The following is a 22,964-nucleotide window of genomic DNA, read 5'->3' as shown; positions in this document are numbered from 1 at the left end:
GTATCCACAGGCCACTACCATCCAAAACAAAAAACAAACAAACAAAAAAAGTGTTTAACTGATTTAGCTTTAGCTGTCTTCTTTGTAGTCTGAGGAACTAAAGGATAGAGAGCAGATAGATATAGTCAAGGGGTCAAGGATGAAACCTGAAAGCTAAATTATCCTATAACTCAGCTATAAAAACAATCCACAAGTTTACCCTTTCAAATCATTCAGAGGCCATTATCTCAATAAAGGCACTGAAGCCTTAGTAGTGAGAAAGAAGAGTGCCTTGAAATAGAAACTTAATATATTCAAATTAAGTCTTCAGGTTAGGTGGCAGAAGAAAAAAATCAATCATAGGTTTTGACCCATAAGGGTTTTTCTGCTCATCCATAAGGTGAATGAGACCAGTAAAAATATCATTTGTACCATTTACTACTAGAGATTCTCAGCCTCTTATGAAGACATGAGACAAAGTCATTATGAGCTGTGTCTTAAACTCTAGCACAGTTTCAATAAGATGTTCAAAAAAGTATTTTAAAGCTATAAAACAAATCAGATACTTGATTTGTTCATATGACACCATACAAATTAGTCTGACTGGATACATATTAATATATTTCCTGAAGTAAACGGTTGTTTGGGCCACCTATAAAGACATCATTAAGAAAGAGAAATAGAGGAGCTGACGACTGAGGGCCTACAATGGTCCTATTAAGTATCATATCTGTTTTGTTTTGTCTTCTTTTCCTCCCCCTGCCCCCATACCACTAGGGATATTTACTTTCTATGATATAAAAGAAAGAAACAAAGAAAAAGATCTAGAAAGAGTGATTGATGCATGGGTGTAAAACAGTGAAATAATATGGAATAGAAACCAGGGCAACAAAATGTAGTGTGTGGCAAGAATAAAACTAAATATGCCTAGTCTCTTAAAAGGTCAATTTTGCCAGGTGATGACTTAGACTTTAACTTTGTATTTGTATCAGTCTGGTTCCTGGGAGTATTAGGACCTTTTCAGTAGGCTTACTGTCTATGTAGTGTCTCTGCAGACTTAGTCTCTCTCTTGGCTATGTTTGATTATTCCCTTTATTCCCTTTATTCCTCAGTTCTATGATATCTTAAACAGTCAAACTACTAGTTTAGTTGAGCAACATTTTTGTGGAGGGAAAAGTAAATGCACTGTCGGACTACACTGTAATAAATAAGCATCACATAAGAGACCAAAGAAATATTGTCCCTTACCATTATAACAGTATCAACTAAATCTTTATAAGGCTGTCAGGTTTTTCCTGTGAATATCTGAAATAAGGCCTCTTTACTGCATTTCATGAACTGTCAATACCTTCCATGGAAGACTAGCCCATGATCTGTCCCACAAAATGTGTGAATCCACAGATACTGTGTGGTTATACGACACTTATCATAAACAGAAAATCTTATTATCAAATTTCATGACATACTGTGTCATTTAAAGGTCTTAAGGACCACAGAATAATCAAGAGACTACATAAAATATAACTATATTGCAGTAGTTATCCCATTTTTATGTTATGCATAATTAGCTTTAATATTGTCTGTGATTTGTAAAAATGAGAACAGTAGGCATTTCTTTCAGCTTAAAAAACAAAAGTTCAAGAAAGTTGCTGTGAGGAATAATAAATTAAAGTTACTGTGAAGGACTTTCCAAATATGAATAGACATACACTGTCAAATAATAATCAAATAACAATTTTAATGTGAACGCACTGGCAATTTATGTACTTATTTATAATTCAACAGTTCAGGTAAGTTGCTCTATTGTATAATCAGACCTCCTCCATTATATTGTGTTTAGTCCTGGACATTGTATTTTCAGAATGAAATATATAACTTTAGAGCATATTCAGAGGAAACCAAGGACTCAATATGCTTTGAGTCAAGCTGCAATATGAGAAGATTCAGACTAGAGAAAAGACGGATCAGAAGAGACAACAATGTTTTGCATTATACACATACGGCTGTCATGTGAAGAAGAATTAACTGTTCTCTGTGTCTTCAAGATAAATGGGGAAACACTGACAGTGGAGGAAGTTTTGGATTCCATACAATGCTGACTCTGGAGCTCTCTCTAGATACAACAGACTACTTCAAAAGGAAATAGTTTTCTAGCTTCAAGGCATAATCACATACAATTTGGCTTAGCTATTGTGGAGAAGTTTCAAACAAGGAAATGGTAAAACAAATATTCCAATCTTTAAAACATTTAACACCTTTATGAATATTATACAATGAATATGAACACATATTGGGACAATAAATAGTCTCATTTATGTGTCTGAATGATGGGGATTTATTAAGAAGAGCAGAAGGTGATAGCTATCTGTCTCCATGGCCTCACTATTGCCACTTTCTAGTTGAAGCCCCTCCCGTGAATAGCTGCTGTGCTAATTTTTATGATGCCACCTACTCTTGCTAAAATTAGCTAGAAGCAACTCCATTTATTTGTATTATAGGATAACAGCAATAACATGGTGTAAGGGGAAATGTTGACATGGGCAGTGTCTTTGTATCATCACAGAAAATCTAACGGTGCTCAATAATGTGCATTGACTTGGGTTTAAAGACGGAAGAAGTATGTTCAATACATTTTTCTTGCTTCATTTGCTATAGGATGCTGTACTATAATATTTATAGTATATAGCCATCAATAATGAGTGAACAATTTAATCTTTTAAAGTGTCAAAATATTGAAGGACCTCTCCTTTTTGTGATTTTTAAAAATAACCTCAGAAAACAACAGTATAACACCACTCTCTCAAATCCATTGCTTCCTTTACATTCCCATTTCTAATGTCTTAGTCTATAATACATTATGTTTTCTGCCTGGGCTATAATAATCTCCTAAACGCCTGTCTTCCTCCATTACGTTTATCCCACGAAACATGGACAGGTTAATCTTCTTACAACATTGCTTTGCAATTGTCATATAACTGCCTAAAAAACTTCAGTAACTGCAGAACAAAAATAAGTAGCCACTGTAATTTATCGAAAAAGTTCTGATCAATAAAGTGCTTTAGCGGCTCAATCTCAGTAGCAGCATGATTGAAGAAGGGAGGTAGTAAGACTATTCACATGGTAATTTCAAAAATCTGGTCAAAATGATGAGAACTTAATGTGTTAGCAGTGTTTATAATTTAGAAAAAAATCACACATCCAAGAACTATTGCAAATTTTTAATTATTTTCAGGATAGTTTCATTTAAAGAGGAAAAGAGAAAATCAGAAAATTGGGTAACACGGTGACTAAAAGGATACTGTTGCCAGTGATTATAATGGAAGAAATCAGAAAAGGTAATCAGTTTTGGGGATGAACAGATCAATTAGAAATGGTTATGGGAATGTAAATAAAAATGCTCATTAACTGGAAATAGGGCAATGGCTTTCATTTATAATTGGGAACTTGAGATACAGATCTGACGTTAAAGGTGAGAATTTAAACATTAAGAAGACGTTAAAATTCATGGGAATGAATGCATTCTCAGAGGAAACGGCTTTAAACAGGGAAGAACATAATGTCAGAGGCTGAACTTTAACAAACACCTACACTCAAGAGGGTAGCTTAGAAGCTAGATAAACATTAAGCACATGTGAAGGAAGAGATCCAATAGAGTTCGGTGCTAAAGAAGTTCAGCAGAAGTAAACTGCTGAAATATCAAAGAGGATGCAGATGATAAAAGAACTTTATACTTGGTGATGTGAAAAATCTTGCAGAAAAAAAAGAAAAATCTCACGAAATCCAAAGATGATTTTGAAGAGTAAGAATCAGAGTGGTAGAGATGGGTGTTAAACTGTATGAGGATTAAAAGGAAATAAAGGCAATGAATAACACTTTTATGACACTTCACAATTTATAATGGGATCCTTATTTACCTAAGAAAATTAAAAAATTGGATAGTAACTGGTTGGTTCAAGTAAGAAAATTTTTTAAATCCAGGAGACTTGGAACAAATACTGTTAGTAAACCCATACTCAGAGCTAGGCTTTATTTGTTTGAGAAAAATAAATCAAGGTGACATAAGATGACATTAGATAGTGGAGCAAATTTATTTTGTGTGTGTTTATAAATGTGCATGTATTTATGCACACATATCTATGAGATGCTGGCAGAAAACACATTGAAATATTAACTGAGTTCTAAAAAGAAACCCTGCCTTCGTTACTTTCCATCTGAGGAAGAAGCTTTTGGAACTGAAACCTTGGGAAAGAGCAGCTCCCCTAGATGAGTTTGATGTTCTTCCACGTTTATCTTGGGATTTATAAGATCTGATGAGCATTAGGGCCAGCGCTGAAGACGAAATACTTCCATCCTTTCCACTGACCCGTGTGTGGCATGTCCCCTTCCATTCAGCCCTGGAGAGCAATGCAGAGTGAACTGACCTGAAGTGTGTTGTGGGAATCAAAATTCAGTTATAATCCAGCATACTGTGTCAGTGCTTCATGGTACCTAGTTTTAAACGTTGAAGTGTTTCTGGCAAGGGTGTATTTTATGTTTATGTATAATGCTAACATACTAGCAAGGGATTTAGTTGTGACCATTCAGAAATAATTTATCTGTTAAACCTTAATTTAAAATAAAATGATGTTTAATCAAGAAAAAAAAATCAAGGAGATTTGATAATGTTTAAAAACAAAAAAGAGAATCAGAGGAAAGAAAAAGACCAAAACAGCTGGAGGGGGTAAAAATAGGGAGTTAACTATATTCTGCAATACACAGGCACTGAATGGAGAGCACAGATGAAGGAAGGCAAAGTAGCAAGTTTTACCAGGACCTACTGAGCTAAAGGTAAGAACAAAAGAGAAACTTCACTCTGCCTTCCTTTTTTTTTCCAGGAAAGAGAGACGGAGACATCATCTTTTGAAAGTGAGAGTAGAGCTGGGGGATTTCAAAGAGAAGTGGTCTGCAATAGCCATTGAATTGTTAAGCAAGCTGAATTTTGACAGCATGGATTTATAATGGATCAAGTCATTATAGTTCTCTACCTTCTCCCATCGGTGTTTGGTGATACAGAATTAGGAGTGTAGAAATCAAATACTGGGCAGAGATTCAATGTTGAATATTTGCTTATGGGTTTGGCAAAAATCTATCGTTGAGATAAAACCCAAAGCAAACAAAACGAGGCATAATTTTTAAGGGCCCCAACACACTGAATCATAAAGATATTCTAAATATGGAAGTTCTTAATGTTTTGAAATAGCTATTAAAATATATCCAGAAGTTTGTACTGTAAAATTGACAAGAAATCTTTTCTTTTTTTTTTTTTTTTTGCGGTACGCGGGCCTCTCACTGTTGTGGCCTCTCCCGTTGCAGAGCACAGGCTCCGGACACGCAGGCTCAGCGGCCATGGCTCACGGGCCCAGCCGCTCCGTGGCATGTGGGATCTTCCCAGACCAGGGCACGAACCCATGCCCCCTGCATCGGCAGGCGGACTCTCAACCACTGCACCACCAGGGAAGCCCAGAAATCTTTTCTTAATGGCATTCTTAGTGCCCAGTAATAACAACATCCTAACTTTCTATAGTGCCTCACAGCTCACACAACACTTTCATATGCATTATCTCATTTGATCTTCACAAGTCCAGACTCTACTCAACTTGAATCAAATTAAAGAACTTAGAGTATCTGAGTTGCTTTCAAGTTTGTCTCTATCAATCATGAGTTTTCTTTCATGCTACCATTTATAATAAGAGCTTAGGAAAAGTTACGGTAATGTTATGAGATAAAGAAAAAACACTCCTTCATTTACTATGCAGTTTTTGGAGTTTGCTTCTACCTATGGTTTTGGTTCTCACGCTTTGCCTTCTGCCTAATAATAAAAAACTGGGTTGTGCCTACAGCTGTGGGTCCTATAAGCATGACCTCTGCACTTAAAAACTTACCTAAAGGACTTTTGTAACCTACTTCTTTGGGTTTGAGAAAATCCTAGGCTAGTTGCAACAATATAATTAAACCCATTAAAAGTACTGAATGAACTTCAATCAAATAATTTAGCAAACTGTACTGAGTATCTTCTCTATGCAAATACTATAATATGTACTCAAAACTTACAACGTCAAGGGGGGAATTCAGAAATGTTCAGGGAAGAAGGATAGGTTTTATGTGACTGTAAGCTCAGGACGTGTAAGCAGAGTGATAACACTGTCAGAAAAGCTAATGTGTTCCTGGGCTGTGTTACAAGACGTCTGGCATACAGAGCAAAGACAGTGATACACTACTGTGTATTCCCCTACATATATTTGTAATATAATTTATAATATTTGTATTATATATTATTATATTTCTACCCCTAGTGTGTTCACCTATGAACTCTTACAAAAATTAGTTGTCCAGAGTGAGAGAGGGACTCAAAGCAATGTGATATCAGAAATGTTTGAAAGAACTAGCAGCATTTACCCAGAGAATTGAATATATGAGTGCAGAAGGAAGCAGGATTATCATTATTGTGTATGACCGACAGAGGGGAAAATTAAGGCCTTTGTACTGACCTTACAGTAGGCATGTTTGGGCTCAGAATGAGTAAGACTTTAGATTACTTCATCAGGATTTTAATTTACCATTTATTCAAAGGTAAACAACTTCTTGTCAAGGGCTTCAACACTGGATAAGGGATTGAATTAGGATATATTTAAGATCCTTTTCAAATTTGAGCCTGACTTTTCATGTATAATAATAACTTATAAATCATAGTGTGACTATGTCTGTAGATAAATATAAAGCCCCATGTAAATAAAACAAAAAGATTTTTGGCAGTGGGAATAATCTTTATAGAGAATGTACCATTTGAGTTCAAGCTTGAATGATGGGTAGAATCTTGACTGTAATAGTGGGCACCTCAAGCTAACAATTAAATGATGTGAGTGTATGGGGATTACAATTCCTCCCACTGCAATTTAGGTGTGAGAAGAAAAGAGTTTTCATTTTCTTATGTAATAATCTAAATCCTCAGCAGAAAGGTGCTTGGGATTGAAGAGGTCTTATGCCCAGAAAATCACATTACTATTTCTCAAAACATTACCCCCTTTCTCATTACACAAATTTTCTGTGTAATGGTAAAAAAATCTGATCATGGTAATTTCCTTTTTAAAGCCTTTGACACATTTCCCGTTCCTTTAACATAAAATCCTTTTAGAGGTTTTCCTAACTAACCAAACTACGGTGGGGTCCCTGTGTGCACTTCCACAAACTCCCATACTTCCTCTTCCCCGTTACTCTCATCATTTTACTTTTTCAATGTCTATCTTTCCTCATAGATATGAACTCAAAATTTCCAGCATCTAGTGTATTGTCCTTGGACACAGCAGGTGCTTCCTAAATATCTGTATAAGTTATAATTTTAATTATATGCATGAATTATGTCTCATCTGTAAATCAATAAATTGGTAATCTATCTTACATACTTCCTTTTAAGATTTGTAAATTTACCACCACTCTGAAAGATGAACCCACTGTGGTTGGGCTGACAATATCAATTTCTAGTTGAAACTGTGTTCGTCTTTGGAACACAGGAAATTCACTAATAAGCCCCATCCTGTCATATTTCTTGACAAGTAAAAAATTTATCGTCTCCTTGGGGACACTCCTCACTTGACACAAAAGTTCTCTCAAACTACACGAAGGAGATCCATCTTCATTAATACCTAAGTTCATAATGAGGACGTTTCCCTTTAAGAGACCCAGTTATCTTCCACAGATTTTTACCAACTTGCAGTCTTGCCAAATTGTCTCACAGGCTTGTTTTTAAGCTGGTTCATCTGTTTTATTAGGCTTCAATTAACTAGATTTAGTCCTGTCATGGCTAAATGGATGTGACTAGAAAGGGTAGCATACAGCAATCTTTATGTAAATTGTTACTCTACTAGTTAACATTTAGGTTTGAAGTTGGGAAATCAGTGAAAAGAAACTTTAATTTCAAATAGGAATCCACACTCAAAAGGGGAGAGGGCACTACTTTCGATCCCCAGATAGCTACGAAATTAAAAACTATTCCAAAGATGCAAATGGCAACAGAGATCAACAGGCTGTGACCTCTGTTTTCTTTTTAAAAATCATTTGCACCTCCACTGAGTGATTTATTGCTAAATCTTAAGTGACATTTTAAAAAAATGGGCAGACAAGTTTAGGGTAACTTAAGGAAGCACATTTTCCACGTGGAAAAGTTTCCTTCCATATCCTTGAGGGCACCGTCTCTTCCACCTTCACTGGCGCCCAGAACAAAGCCTGGCACAGAGTAAGCGCTTATTACTTATTTGTTGGGTGAATAAATGGATGAATGAATGAAGCTAGACTTTGAAGTTTGGAGTGGGGAGCTGGGGCCCCCGAAGCACGTCTGCTGCCTTTCCAGCAGGCTGGCGGGCATCTCCTCATTCCCTCACTTTCCTGGCAGGTCTTAATTCCCCTGTTTGCCCCTCCTTCGGGACGACCAAAATCCTGTCCCTCAACCATGCCACTCCTCAGTTAATCCGCTCATTTCTCACACAGACGCAGCTGTTTCTGAGGAATGGCTGGCGGAACACGTTAAGTCTGGGCTGCGAGTAGCCCCGGGACCTTGAGGGGGCGAAGGCAGCCCGCTGGCTCCAAAACCCTATATAAAAGGGTCTGGACCCTCATTCTTCCAATCCTTGATAAATAAACAAACTGCTCACTCTCACCTCCTCGTGCAGACGCCGCAGTGCCAACCTGGTTCCGACCAGCACTGTGAGGAGGGAAGGAACGCCGAACCGCCCGCACCAGCAGAGAGGGACAGGCGAGCGCCTCCGCCACGCCCCGCGACGCCCGCCGTTCCGGCGCGCTCAGCCGTCCGACGCCTCACGCGCTGGGTTGCGGGCGCCGAGGCGCGAGGGCCCCTCGGGCCGCGTACGCACGGAAGGCCGAGGGGTTGGGGGGCAGGGAGCGCCGCGCGCCAGCAGGTGGCCGCGTCCTCTCGTGCGCGTGCGCGCCCCGTGCCTTCTCCTTCACGTTCCCCGCGCGCCGCGTCCTCTCCCCGCCGGGAGCGCGCCGGGTCTGTCTCGGCCTCTCAGAGCCGCACGCTCAGTGGAGCTCCCGCCACTGCCGTCGCCTCGGCCCCTCGGTGCCGCGTCCCAGGCCTCCTCCCTTCCTCCGCCACTCCCTTTCCCTTTCCCGCCCTTCTCTCTCACACGGTCCACGGAGAGAGCCTGGATACGAAGCAGGCGGACGTGAAAAGGGGGTTGGAAAAATGGAGGTGCCGCGTCTGGATCATGCCCTTAGCAGCCCCACCAGCCCCTGTGAGGAGGTGATCAAAAACCTCAGCCTGGAGGCCATTCAGCTGTGCGACCGGGACGGTAAGAGTGGCCGGGGCGGTGAGGAGGGGGGTCGAGCCCACGGCCAGGCACCGCGGCCGCTCTGGCTCAGCCGCCCCTGCCCGCCGGGGCGGCAGGGTCTTTTGTTGTCCCACCTGTGCAAATGAATGTCGGTGGGGCTCCCCTTCGCCCACCCCTCCCGCCCCTCAGACCCCCAAAACAAAAGCACCCCGGGGCTCGCGCGTTGGCGGGGAGAGTCGCCGTCGTCCCCGGCCTCGGCGCCCGTCGCCGGCCTCGCCCGCCTGGCCCCGGCCGAGGGCTGCCCTCGCGAGGGCGCCGTTCCCGCCCGCGGCTCCTGCCCGGGACGCGGCGCTTTTGATCTTTGCCGCAGTCCAGCAGTCCTGGGTCTCCCGGCATCGAAGGGGAGATGCCCTCAGGGGGTATCCAGCCTGCTCGCCCCGCCGCCTCTCCCCGCACACACACTAGTTAGCGGTCTCTGCCCAGAAACTTACCAGTTCCTTTCTCGAACATCTACATTTAGAAATCTTTTTATCCTCTCAAAATGGGTTGGGGGTGACAGTTTTTTCAGTGAGGGGGCAGAAAAAGAGTGCATTTCAGCACCACGGACAGCCACCACCGTCGCCGTTTGGGGCTGTGATTCAGAAACTGTCAAAAATCTGTGAAGGAAGTGGCCTCGTACATCTGCCGTGATTCAGGATACGGGGCGAGTACTCGCCATTGTGTCTTGATATTATACCGCTTATTCTGTTGTTAAAGTTGGCAGTCTCCTGAAGAAGGACATTGGTTAGACGTCGGTCTGAGCGTTAAAGTGAGAAACCGGTACTACGTGCAGCACGGGTAGTCACACTGCTTCTGTATTAGTTGGAGAGTCAGTGCTATTTCAGTAATGCGGAAAAAAACTTCATTTGTAAAGAAGTCATCTGATTCGTACTGGTTGGCCTAATAATTGTAAAAATTATACATGTGACAAAGGAAAAACAATTTATGTGTTGTCAAGATGATCCTGAACAGTTTTGGCTATACATGAAATTAATGTTTAACTGTATATAGAGACAATGATTTTAAAATGGTTTTTTAGCCAAGGTTATGTAGATACATACTCACAATAAGGTCATAAAATTGATCCGTATGTAATCCAAGTAGAGAGCAGAGGTTTTGTTTCCAGTCCATTTAAATAGTAATAACTTGGTTAGGCGTTGCTATACAGTACGGTTTAGGTCAACTGAACACTGAGTTTCCGTTTAATAATAAATTTAGGACAATGGGTCTTTGATTAATTGCTCTTTGAAGCCAGAGCCTCTTTAAATAATTCTGAAACAGGTGTAGTATGGATAATAAATATTCTTGCAAAAGCTACTTATATTTTCTTTATCCTTAAATTGTTTTGGTCACCATAGTATTAAGTGCACATATTTATGGCATTAAAAAGATTATTGTTTTGGTATTCCATATATAAGGTTACATTATTAGACTATACAGATTATTTTTAACATAACACATAGGAAGTCCTGTTGTCCTATGGGTTTGTTTATACTTTTGTGAAATGACTTTTTGTAATGTTACCACTGTAAATATTTTTATTTTCCTAAACTGGTTTGACAGAAAACCAAGAATCTAATAAAATAAAGGCAGATTTTATTTTCATTTACTTCAGTGATTTATCAAAAGCTCATTACTGTAGTTATTGGAAATGGGCAATTCATGGTTGCTCCTCAGAAGCCAGTAATCAATACTTAAAATTGCATTTACCACCTGTTTCAAAGATACTAAGAAAAATAAAGTTTTGAAAATGACCTTTACAGAGTTAATAATGCAGAGTACAAAAATTAATGTGCTGCATTTACCATGGTCTCTTCTCCTAGAGTAGAAGTTATTTTATTTTGGTAATATTTTTTAGTTGTTTTAGTTCACATTACTAATCCTTGCAAATGAGCAAATTATGTAACATTCAATGGGGGGGTATTGGCATTAGGCAGTATCTATGAAAATTAATACTTATTTGCAGAGTTCTGAGTCAACACAGATTAATTAAATAGGGTTTCATTTTATAAAATAGCTTATGCCAACAAATACAGAGGGCTAACTCTTCTATTAAAAGATGTGTAAAATTTGAAAATAGCTAGTGTAAAGATGTTGTTAAATGCCTAACTTTTCATTTTGTGACTCTACTTTATATGTCAAATCCAAAAATGTTAAGTTGGTGTCATAGGAATAACTTAGAGAAGGTGATACAGTTATTTTTACAGAACAATTTTTAAATGCTGCATTAAGTTTTTCAACCAGATCTTATTTATCATAATTTTATATTGAGAAATTTTCAGCTAGATGCACTTGCTTCCTTCACTCCCTTACTTTCACTCCCTCTCAGGTCTCATTATTTTACTGTTGAAAATATATAACAGAAAAATTGGTATGTGGTAGATTTATTATGTGTTTAAGTACATAATAAGTGCTATATTTTCATAATTTTATTATAGAAATAGATTTGTCTTGTTTGCTCTTTACTTACTTTATTTTACCCTAATAATCTGATGATGGGAAAAATTAGAGCAATATTAATTCCTTAGAAGTGGAATAAAGTAGAATAAGAGAAAGTATCATGATTGTTTAATAAACATTTCCTTTTACCTTCTCCACTGATAGACATTTTAAATTTTATAATGTTTTGCATATTGCATCAACTAAGATCTGTAGCTGCTGGTAAACATAACTGTATGTTTTATGCTTCCCTGGATCTCCTCTTTTATGTTTTTTTTTTTCCTGTCACTTGCCTTTTTTCTTACAATCTATTTACATTATTAGCAACAATTCACAATGCTTCTTTTTCTCATACTTCCTCAAAATATTTAATAGTCTCTGAAGAATATGGAATAGAGTCCAAGTGGTCATATAACTGGATTTTTTAATTAAGCAAGAGGGTTCTTATACACACACATTATCTCATGTGTGCTTTTATCCTAGGCATGTGTGCTTTGGTTGCTAATACATGGCCCTGTCTAGATGTTACTTGTAGTTCAACATGAGGATTCTGGATCGACTTCTATTAGGAAACCTCTGAAGATCTGCTGTAAATCTAGTAGTTTCTGTAATCTCTGTTGCAAGTAAAAGAGTGTTTCTGTTATTCGCCTCTGCTGTGCTGAAGTAGCCTCAAGTTGCGTATATGATGTACTTTAATTGTGGCTTTTCAAAAAAAAAATCCAAGAAAAAACATTAATTTGTCATTGGGAAGCATTAGTAATATGGGAACTTATTTCCAGTTTGTTTCTTCACATAGATACTTCAGACCCTCACTGACCTGTGACACGACAAAACAGCTCTGACCCCACACATAGAATTCTCCGTTACTTCTCTTCATCTTTTCTCATCATGCATATACATATTGAAGCTTTGTTTCCTTGCCGAGAAGGAAAGATTTATCTTTATGTTGCTTTACATGCATCCAAGCTCCCTGCACTCTTGTTATAATAGTAAAGAAGAAAATACAAAGTTAATTTGTTGTATAGCATTTAATCCACCCCCAACACTTTCTAGCTTTAATAAGTATTATTTCCATGATTCGGACATTTTATGACTGCCTAGATACGGTTTGTGGAGTGTATGATGCTAGTCAGCAAGGGAACACATTTTAAAGGAATTGCACAGGCAGAAGCTGACATTTCCCCGTCTTTGTCTACCAGTAGTTTGCGGAAGAAAAGGGAAAAGTTTTTCTCTTTTTTAACATATTTTAAAAGATTAATTCCTTTGAACTTGGACTCTATCATATTTGTTTAAATTATGAATCAGTTGAGACTTTCTTCTTTATGCTTATTGATGTGTGAATTAAACAAATTTTAATTTTGGAAACAAATGGTAATACAGGAGTGCTTAGTAACACAACGCTATATTAGATAATTCTTGGAGATATTTTCTAAAGCAGACATCTAAGACAAATAGCCTTAATTATTACCTTTCATAGTACAAAAATGTAAGGTAGGCATTACTCAGTCTCACTGACATGCAAATAGCATGGTGGTAATACCATTTTAGAATCAGACCTCTCATACAATATTTACTCTTGATAGATATGTTATCTTAGGCAAATTACTTAGCCATTTTTTAGCCTCAAGCTTTCTCATGTAATATGGGTATAATAATGTCAGTCCTGTAGGATTGCTGAGATATTCAGTAAAGTATTGTATACCATTTCTCACAGTTCTTGACACAAAATAGAGAATAATAATTATTTTTAATGGACTATTATTCTTCACATACCTTCTTGAGTTGAACTGCTTTTTAATTCTTATTTTTTGGCCAATGTTTAGATCTTTTTTTTAAATTTCAGTTGTGTTTTGTTTACATAGTAAATCCTTCTTATGTCACTTCAACTTCATGAGTAGTCAATGGAAACTGTAAATTCTGAATTTGAAAAGAAGAGTAAAATCACAGTTACAGTACCCTATCCTTTGCTTATATTTTTCTATCGCATCAGTAGTATCCTTCTCAGCATTAATCCTAAAAGCTATTTTCAGCTTCTATTGTGAACCTACTGTTTGCTGTTTTTCATGTACCTTGTGACCTTGATACCTGCTTTGGTAGGTATTTGCATCAGAGCCCTTCTCTGTTCTTGATTTAGCAATTGTTTTCTTTATGATTTTTTTCTAAGTATAGATCTATACCAACACATGTGACCTCCGGGTTCATTTCTTTGACCCTGATTTGACTATAGAGATGCTGTAAATTTTCATTAGTGAGTATGAAACAAAACCAAAAGAAAAGAAAAGCTAAAAGAAACAAGCAAAAAGCTTGAAAACCATCACATTATGTTAAACGAATTTATATTCTTGGTAGAGGTTCTGATTCATTCCCAGAGGAGACCAGGAAGTTTTTAGAGTAAAAGTCACATCAAAGGATATGTGACCAGGCTCCCTCCAGTGGTAGAATGACCGATATGTCGTAAGTGGTAACATTCTTGCCTAAGTAAGTAAGCCAGTTAGAAATTCACTCTATAGAACACTATCTAGGCAACTTCCAAGTCACTTTAAAAAACAAATGCTGCTGATGTTTCCCTCTCTTTAGGCCTAAGCTTGATTTTTCCCTTAACTTACGTGTGTAGAGTTTCATGATGACGTTTATGTTTTATCCTGGGCTTCGGTAATAACAGCGGCTGCATCAGTTACTGCAGTAAGCACGATCCTTCCAGTTTTTGGTTTTCCTTCTCTGCCCTTAAATGTATAATTTAAGTTCTCCTTATAGCATTTGCCTCTTTCTTGGGTTTGTTTTACATTTCTTTTAACTTTCTCTATAAAGAATCTTTTTATTATTTATAAATTATTTAAATTCTATCTTTACTACTGTAAAGCATTTGCCCATTTTTAACTGTTTAAAGTATTTTATTATTACTAGACAATAGTTAAGCTCTCTTATTAAGAAGACTGTATTTTATACACATACATTTGAGAAGTAAAATTAGTATTGGGGAGGACTTCTGGCAGAAATGTATTAGAAGATTTGAAGAGTCTCAACAAGAAAAATAGGCAGCCTCAGCCTGTTCTCTATGGGAGGATAGTGAGTGGCAATGGTATAAGAAAAATCTAAAAATAAATTACCGATAATTTGTGACTGATTGAATTTTCAAGCAAAATGAAAAGTGACGGGGCTTTCCTGGTGGTGCATTGGTTGAGAGTCCGCCTGCCGATGCAGGGGACACGGGTTCGTGCCCCGGTCTGGGAAGATCCCACATGCTGCGGAGGGGCTGGGCCCGTGAGCCATGGCCGCTGAGCCTGCACGTCCAGGACCCGTGCTCCGCAACAGGAGAGGCCACAACAGTGAGAGGCCCGCATACCGAAAAAATAAAAAAAAGTGACGGGGGTAACTTTAGGATTTTAAGTCTAGGAAATCTGAAGAATCATTGACAAGAATGAAAAAAAGGAGAAAGGAAAGAGTATTTAGACATTGTGATGACAGTATTTTACATCTCAAATTTTAGGTCTCAGTGGACATCTAAATATGTCCCTAGCCCTTTTCTAGGGGTGCTTCCCTCTCAGAAAAATCATTCCCAGAACAGTATTATATACTGCCTTCTCATTATTGTTTCAATGTGGATCCCCACAAGAGAACCCATTTACATTCTTCTTAGACTCTCCTTTTTCTTGATTCCCACTATTCCCACTCTTTAGGGCTACTCACCATCCAGTGATAATATTTTGAGAATCAGTACTAAACCACTTGATACCTTATATAGAGGATTATGAAATAGAGATTTTTGAGTCATCTGCATAAAGGTAGTTTTGGAGTCTTAGGAGACTTTTCACAGGGATTTAGTATAAAGTGAAAAGAACATGTACATTAAGACATTTGAAATCTAACGTAAGAGACTTCTTGGAAACATATTAAACCTTTAGCAGTTCCTCTTATGTTCTGGGGAAAAGAGTTCTAGAATGAGCAAGAGAATTGTTCATAGAACTATATATTTCACTGGGGAGGCTAGAACTTAGGTGAAAAAGGAAGTCTAGAATTTGACTTCGGTTTTAGAGCTCTGATGAGCTTTGTGTCTCACCCCTTGAAGGTAAGGAATTATCACATCCTGAGGAAGGCCAATTTTGAACCCCAAAGATGAAATAAATCTACGATCCAGGCTTCTTAATGCAAACAAGTGCTCTGCATTTTGAAGTCCCTCACTAGATGTGAGTTGAACAAAAAGCATCATACTGTGAATCGTGGTTAGTTTTGTTTGTGATATTATGACTATCTGGGCCAAGTTTGTGGTTCATTTTAAAGGGGTTGTGGGAGTTTTGCATATACACTACGAGTTGCAGTGGTAGTGACAACTACTGGAAACAAATCTGTCTTTTTGTTTTCTATAGCCTATGCGAGTGTTGCTATCTAATAATGGTATGAAAGGCTTATAACTTTCCTAGACATATGCCATTAAAGACAAGCCACAAAATATTTTTCAATATACTTACTGTGATTTTTCTTGAAAAATAGTGTCTTACCTTCTCTAAGACTGAATGTTGGTAAATCTCTCAGTCTTTAAAGTTTTTAAAGCTGTTGATAAATGCAAAGAAAAATGACACTTTCTGAGCATCAGGTATGTGATATGTTCTTTATGATTGCATTTTAGAGTCATATCTATGATGTAGAACAGGGATCAGCAAGTTACAGTCCTTGGGCCAAATCCAAAAACCTGCTGCCAGGTTTTAAAGTAAAATTTTAGTGGAATAAAGCCATGCTCATATGTTTATATATTGTCTATGGCTGCTTTCTTACTAAAACATCATTTAGAAAGAAATACTAGTTATACATTAGTATTTCCAGGTATGCTTACAATTCCATTAACAAATATGTTTTAAAGTATCAAAGATGATAACATGAACTTTAAGAAATACTGATAGTTATATTGATACACATTATAAAATTTTATGTGTATATCATATTCTTCCTTCTAAACTAAATTCCCATTGAAAAAGAGTCAAGATCTTACTCATCTTTCTATTTCCATAGTTTCATACACTGCTTCCCAATCTATCTGTATTTTGTTGGGTTTTTTTCAATATTCAATCTATCGCTTAGACATTATAAAAATACAATAAAAATGAATTATTAGAAAAATGAAATTTAAAAGATCCAAAAAGATTCAAATTTTAGGTCTCAGTGGACATCTAAATATGTCCCTAGCCCTTTTCTAGGGGTGCTTCCCTCTCAGAAAAAACTCAGACATAAAACTTACTGTCAGATTCCTATAAAAGTTTCTAAATGCTCAATCTTAATTTTTATATTTATCTCATCACAGACTGGTCAATAGTTTGCAGACCTCACTTTGAGTACAATAGCTAGAGGACAGTGCCATTCTATTCTTGTTCAAAGGTTAAGTTTTAGGTACTAAACTTAACCAGTTAATATTCGCACATTTTTTTCCTTCTGTTTTTTTTTACTTGCCTGGTATTTTTACTGTTTATACATGTATCACAACTTTAGCGTCTATATTAAGAACAGGGGGAGAAAGGACCCAAGAGTGAATGTAACTTGGATCCTGCATTCAAAGAATTTGCTGACAATTAGGGAGATGATATATTTAAATAGATGAATATAATATGTGATAAGGATATAATAAGAGTAGATGCAGCTCAGTATCAAAAAAAGCAAGCAACCCAATCCAAAAATGGGCAGAAGACCTCAATAGACATTTCTCCAAAGAAGATATACAGATTGCCAACGAACACATGAAAGAATGCTCAACATCATTAATCATTAGAGAAATGCATATCAAAACTACAATAAGGGGCTTCCCTGGTGGCGCAGTGGTTGGGGGTCTGCCTGCTGATGCAGGGGACGCGGGTTCATGCCCCGGTCTGGAAGGATCCCACATGCCGCCGAGTGGCTGGGCCCGTGAGCCATGGCCGCTGAGCCTGCGTGCCCGGAGCCTGTGCTCCGCAATGGGAGAGGCCACAACAGTGAGAGGCCCGTGTACCGCAAAAAAAATTTTTAAAAAGCTACAATGAGATAACACACCGGTCAGAATGGCCATCATAAAAAAATCTACAAACAATAAATGCTGGAGAGGGTGTGGAGGAAAGGGAACCCTCTTGCACCGCTTGTGGGAATGTAAATTGATACAGCCACTATGGAGAACAGTATGGAGGTTCCTTAAAAAACTAAAAATAGAACTACCATACGACCCAGCAATACCACTACTGGGCATATACCCTGAGAAAACCATAATTCAAAAAGAGTCATGGGGCTTCCCTGGTGGCGCAGTGGTTGAGGGTCCACCTGCTGATGCAGGGGACAAGCGTTCGTGTCCTGGTCTGGGAGGATCCCACATGCCGCGGAGCGGCTGGGCCCATGAGCCATGGCCGCTGAGCCTGTGCGTCCGGAGCCTGTGCTCTGCAACGGGAGAGGCCACAACAGTGAGAGGCCCGTGTACCAAAAAAAAAAAACAGAGTCATGTATCACAATGTTCATTGCAGCTCTATTTACAATAGCCAGGACATGGAAGCAACCTAAGTGTCCATCAACAGATGAATGGATAAAGAAGGTGTGGCACATATATACAATGGAATATTACTCAGCCATAAAAAGGAATGAAACTGAGTTATTTGTAGTGAGGTGGATAGACCTTGAGACTGTCATACAGAGTGAAGTAAGTCAGAAAGAGAAAAACAAATACTGTATGCTAACACATATATATGGAATCTAAAAAGAAAAAAAAATTGGTCAGAAGGACCTAGGGGCAAGACGGGAATAAAGATGCTTACCTATAGAGAATGGACTTAAGGATATGGGGAGGGGGAAGGGTAAGCTGGGAGAAAGTGAGAGAGTGGCATGGACATATACACACTACCAAATGTAAAATAGATAGCTAGTAGGAAGCAGCCGCATAGTGCAGGGAGATCAGCTCGGTGCTTTGTGACCACCTAGAGGAATGGGATAGGGAGGATGGGAGGGAGGAAGATGCAAGAGGGAAGAGATATGGGGACATATGTAGATGTATAACTGATTCACTTTGTTATAAAGCAGAAACTAACACTCCACTGTAAAGCAATTATACTCCAATAAAGATGTTAAAAAATAAGTAAGAGTAGAGAAGAAAAAGTGGGTAATTCTGTCCTGAGTCTCTCAGATGGCTTCACAGAGAGAAGCAACATTTTTTCTGGGTATTAAAAGTAAAGTAAAAAATTTCCAGAAGCGAGATAAGGGCATTTCCGGCAGGGTAAGTGCGTATATAAAGGTATAACACCATGTATGTCCTAGGAATACATAGCATTTAGTATTGCTGAAGGAAAGAAGTGTTACTTGTGAGAAAATAAACTAAATGCTAGTTAGGGCTAGCTAGATTATGCCATGATCTATAGTTTGGATTTATCTAGTTTGAAATCTTAGTAGTAGATTTCAAATTTTCTAATTTGTAGAAAACCTTTTGAAACAAAAATACCACATTTTACAAAACTCTAACAAGTAAAAGTAGCATTTTATTAGTATACATTTATCCTGGAATTTCAAACATGCATCGTTTTTCAAATTAAGTCGATTAGGTGAGAAATTAAAATTAGTGGTTATACTTGAAAATTGTTATTTAATATCAGCCTCAGCATCCACTTTATTTCTGAATTTTATTTTTATTGCATTGTCCCTAGGAAATTCTGGTTCATACAGATAAGTAGTGGCAAATGGTAATGTTTTTTTTAAACTTATTTTGCCTTCTCAGGATACTCTTAAAATAAATTGATTCAGACTTTAGAGAAATAGTAAGATTTTTTCCCCCAAAATGAATCAAATTAAGTCCCAATTGAATAAATCCTTTTGGAGGGAAGTGATAGAATTGATTCATCCATCAGTTCATTTTTTCATTGTTCAGTGCAAAAATAATGTATCTTATAATATTCTAAGATATTCATTGACAACATTTTTAAATGCTCATATTGCACTGATCTCTTAAAATTTCAGAACAGCTTAATTTAATTTACTTGGATAATGACTCTTAACTGTAAGGATCAGTTTCATTACTGATACTTTATCTGCATTTATAAGCTTGGTAACGTTTGTGACTGTTTTGTCAGTTTGAGTTTTTCAACTTGTTACAAAGCTATGTAATCATATTAGTGTGCCTATTATTTACATTTGAAAGATTTATAAAAGGGATTTTTAATGAATAAATAAAGTATTTCTTGTTTCTTTTGAAATATTTATACCTTGCTTCAGGACACCTACCTAAGTTTGGTGTGAAAAAAAATGAATTTTGAAATTTTCTATCTGTAACATTACAGCTAATTTCAGAAAAAAAAAAGGAGAAAAATCCATCCATTTAAATGATAGTCTGTATGTGATGAGGCAAAGTTATTTTGAAGTATCTTAATACCCAGTCCTTATTAGTGAACAATTGCTACCTAATGAAAGCTGACAACAGCTTTTATAGGAGCTACTACTCCTGAGATTTTAAAAATTTTACCTGCTTCCTTTAATAGAGTTGTCTCAACAATTCTGACAGTTTAGTTGATGATGTGTAAAAACCTGATGTAGACATTAAAATTGTCTTGTCCATTGTGTGTTGTTTCAGCATCCTTGAATTGACCTATTTGAGAAACTTCTACAAAAGTAAATGGAGAGATCTGCCACATTCATATTCTAATGCCGTTAAATTGGAAAGATTTTATATAATTTCAGTATTTGAATTAATCAAGCATATGTGATGAATAATATTGTATTCTCTGCATTTTTAGGCATGTACCAATATTTATTTCAGTTTTTTGATAAGTTTACTAATTTAACATATTTGTTACACTGTCATGCAGGATTTAATAAGATTTTTCTCCAATCGTATATGCTGTTGTTCATGGGTAATATGGTGACTTTGTTCTGAGCACATTTTATTTTAATTCCTAGTTTACAGTAACTTCAGGCACACTTTTTTTCAAAATTATGGAACTTGTCAAAGACTGTATCATTACAGGTTCCTCTCGATATCCAAAAGTAGAGCTTTCTTCTTCTGAAAGCTTTAGTAAGCCAAAATGGTGTAAAGTGAGGAAGCAGTTACCTTAGGACACATCTTGCTAATGATGCACAAAATAAATCCAGATAAAGCACAGATGCTCACAGACACAGTTCAGAGCTCTGGAGGCTTGATGCTGAGATTCAGAGTGTAGTTCCCAGGGAGGGAACTTGGCAGTGCAGCTCTCCTGGTTTGGGGTGCACACTGCCTCATTAATGGCTCCCTGCAAAACAAACGCTGAAAGCTATTCTTTGCTTTTTGTCTCTTTTTGTAGAAGGGAAAAATCCTCTTTGGATTTTTTTTGGTTGGCAAAAACAGGTACTAGTGTAGATATTTCGTAAAAGTGAAGTAACATAAAGCAAACTTTTGGAAAGCAGATGGTATCTTTATTTGCAAACCTTGACGTATGAAACCCAATGAAAATTTATCATTTAAAATTTATCACTACAATGTAAATTCTACTGAGCAGATGAGTGTCATTGAAGTTTAGCATGTTTTAGCTTTGGTGAGAGCTCCCAAATGTTAGCTGAAAGATCAGCTGTTACTAATTAGTAGTAAGACTTTGAGACGTCTTGAGCCAAATCAGTCTCAATACATCCATGTTAACATTTATTCAACATTCCTGCTTTTAACTAGGGATCCATTTCTACTTTTATACGTAATTATTTCATAACCTATACTGGAAAAAAGTGTAACTATAACCCAAACTTAGAATAACTTTATCACAGACACCAAGAAGTACACAAAATTCATAATAAGCCCTTCTATTTAATTTGTCCTGTTGAGCTGAAGGGACAAAGAGATGCACCTGAGCCTTGCCTGCAACTAATTGAACACTGCATGCAAACACATAATGTTGGCAAAGTTTTGAGTATATACTTGCTGATTTGAATTAAAAAAACAAACATGAAACATGATCAGAGCCGTAACCTTTTTATACATTGTGCCATTTTGTGCACTGAAGTAGCAAGCAAATTTTATTTTGATGTTTAACCCAAATCACATGATACAGCACAATTTAATATATGCTATTTGTACTCAGTTTCAAAATAGTTCAAAAATTAAGAAGAAAGTTAAATGATAATGCTTGCTGAACATCTTAATCCCCTTTGTGTTAAAAATAAATAAATAATTTGTCAGAACCAACTTAAACAATGGGATCTCAACATTTATCACCAAGAGGGCTTCTTAAAACAGATTGCTCCGCCCCACCCCCTAGAGTTTCTGATCCCTTAGTTCTGGGGTGGAGCCCAAGAATTTGCATTTCTAACAAGTTTCCAGGTGATGCTGATGTTGGTGATTCCGAGACCACACTTGGAGAACCACTGCAGTAGGTAGCACGACCAAAGAAGTTCTTAGGTAAGGAAGAGATATTGCATATTTTGTTTTAGTAAATGTACTCATTTGAGGAATGAACTGGGATATTGAGCTCAGGAATCTAACCACTTACAGGGCAGTTATAGATAATAGGATTGTTAAGAAAAAGAAGATAAAAATTGGGGGTGGAATTGAATAACATTTTTGAAGTAAAAATCTGTTGACTTTGTGGTTAAATTGGAAGTGTGAGATGTGAAAAAGGAGTTGTTGTTGATGGCTAAATTTTCTAGATTGGGAGATTGGGTACATTTTGATGCCAGTAAATAAAGTAGTAATTGTTGGTTGGAGTGAATGTGAAGGCGAAGCCTTGTTAACAAGCTATTAAAGTCTTTTCTGGACAAGCTAGGTTTCAGATATTTGTGGAATACCTAGATGGAGACATCCAGGAGCTGTTAGAAATATCTATCTGTGTCTCATAGGGAGTGCATTTGAGGATAAAGATGGAATTTGGTAGTCCTTTTCAAGCTGTTTTGTATTGCTCCTTTATCAAGTGTTTTTTCCTTCACCTTCTAGTCAGTCTTTTAGACTCATGCCAAATTGTTGAACTGCTCATTAGAATGAATAAATTCAAATGTTGGTGTCCTTTTTTGTGGTGTCTAAAAGGAGCATTTGAAAATTAATTACTTTTATATAATTAAATTTGGCTTGGGAGTAGTTATTTGGGGCAGTTAACATGGAGGAAATACAATTGACCTAAGCTCTATACTTGATAGATTTCTCTCCCTTATATCCACTGGAAAGAGAGTTAAGTATATGATTTTCTGTGCTTACTGTGGAAATACACTTGACTAATTTTTCCCTCCTTGACAACAGTCTACAGT

The 22,964-nt window shown here is 37.4% G+C and overlaps 1 protein-coding gene across 2 annotated transcripts in view; it reads left to right on the top strand.

Moving 5' to 3' along the window:
* The first annotated feature begins 9,003 nt into the window (after window positions 1-9,003).
* Window positions 9,004-22,964, top strand: part of PHYHIPL (phytanoyl-CoA 2-hydroxylase interacting protein like) — a 99,808-nt gene continuing 85,847 nt past the window's right edge. The window contains exon 1 of one of the 2 annotated variants that reach the window (XM_007463245.1): window positions 9,004-9,320. In XM_007463245.1, coding sequence (XP_007463307.1) covers window positions 9,215-9,320 — 106 coding nt within the window. In that variant the 5' untranslated portion in view covers window positions 9,004-9,214. The remainder of the gene's footprint in view (window positions 9,321-22,964) is intronic. The other variant, XM_007463246.1, reaches the window with a different exon arrangement.

The sequence above is a fragment of the Lipotes vexillifer genome, unplaced genomic scaffold (assembly GCF_000442215.2).
Source record: "Lipotes vexillifer unplaced genomic scaffold, Lipotes_vexillifer_v1.1 scaffold1528, whole genome shotgun sequence".
Taxonomy (NCBI): domain Eukaryota; kingdom Metazoa; phylum Chordata; class Mammalia; order Artiodactyla; family Lipotidae; genus Lipotes; species Lipotes vexillifer.
This window is presented reverse-complemented; position numbering and strand designations above follow the sequence as displayed.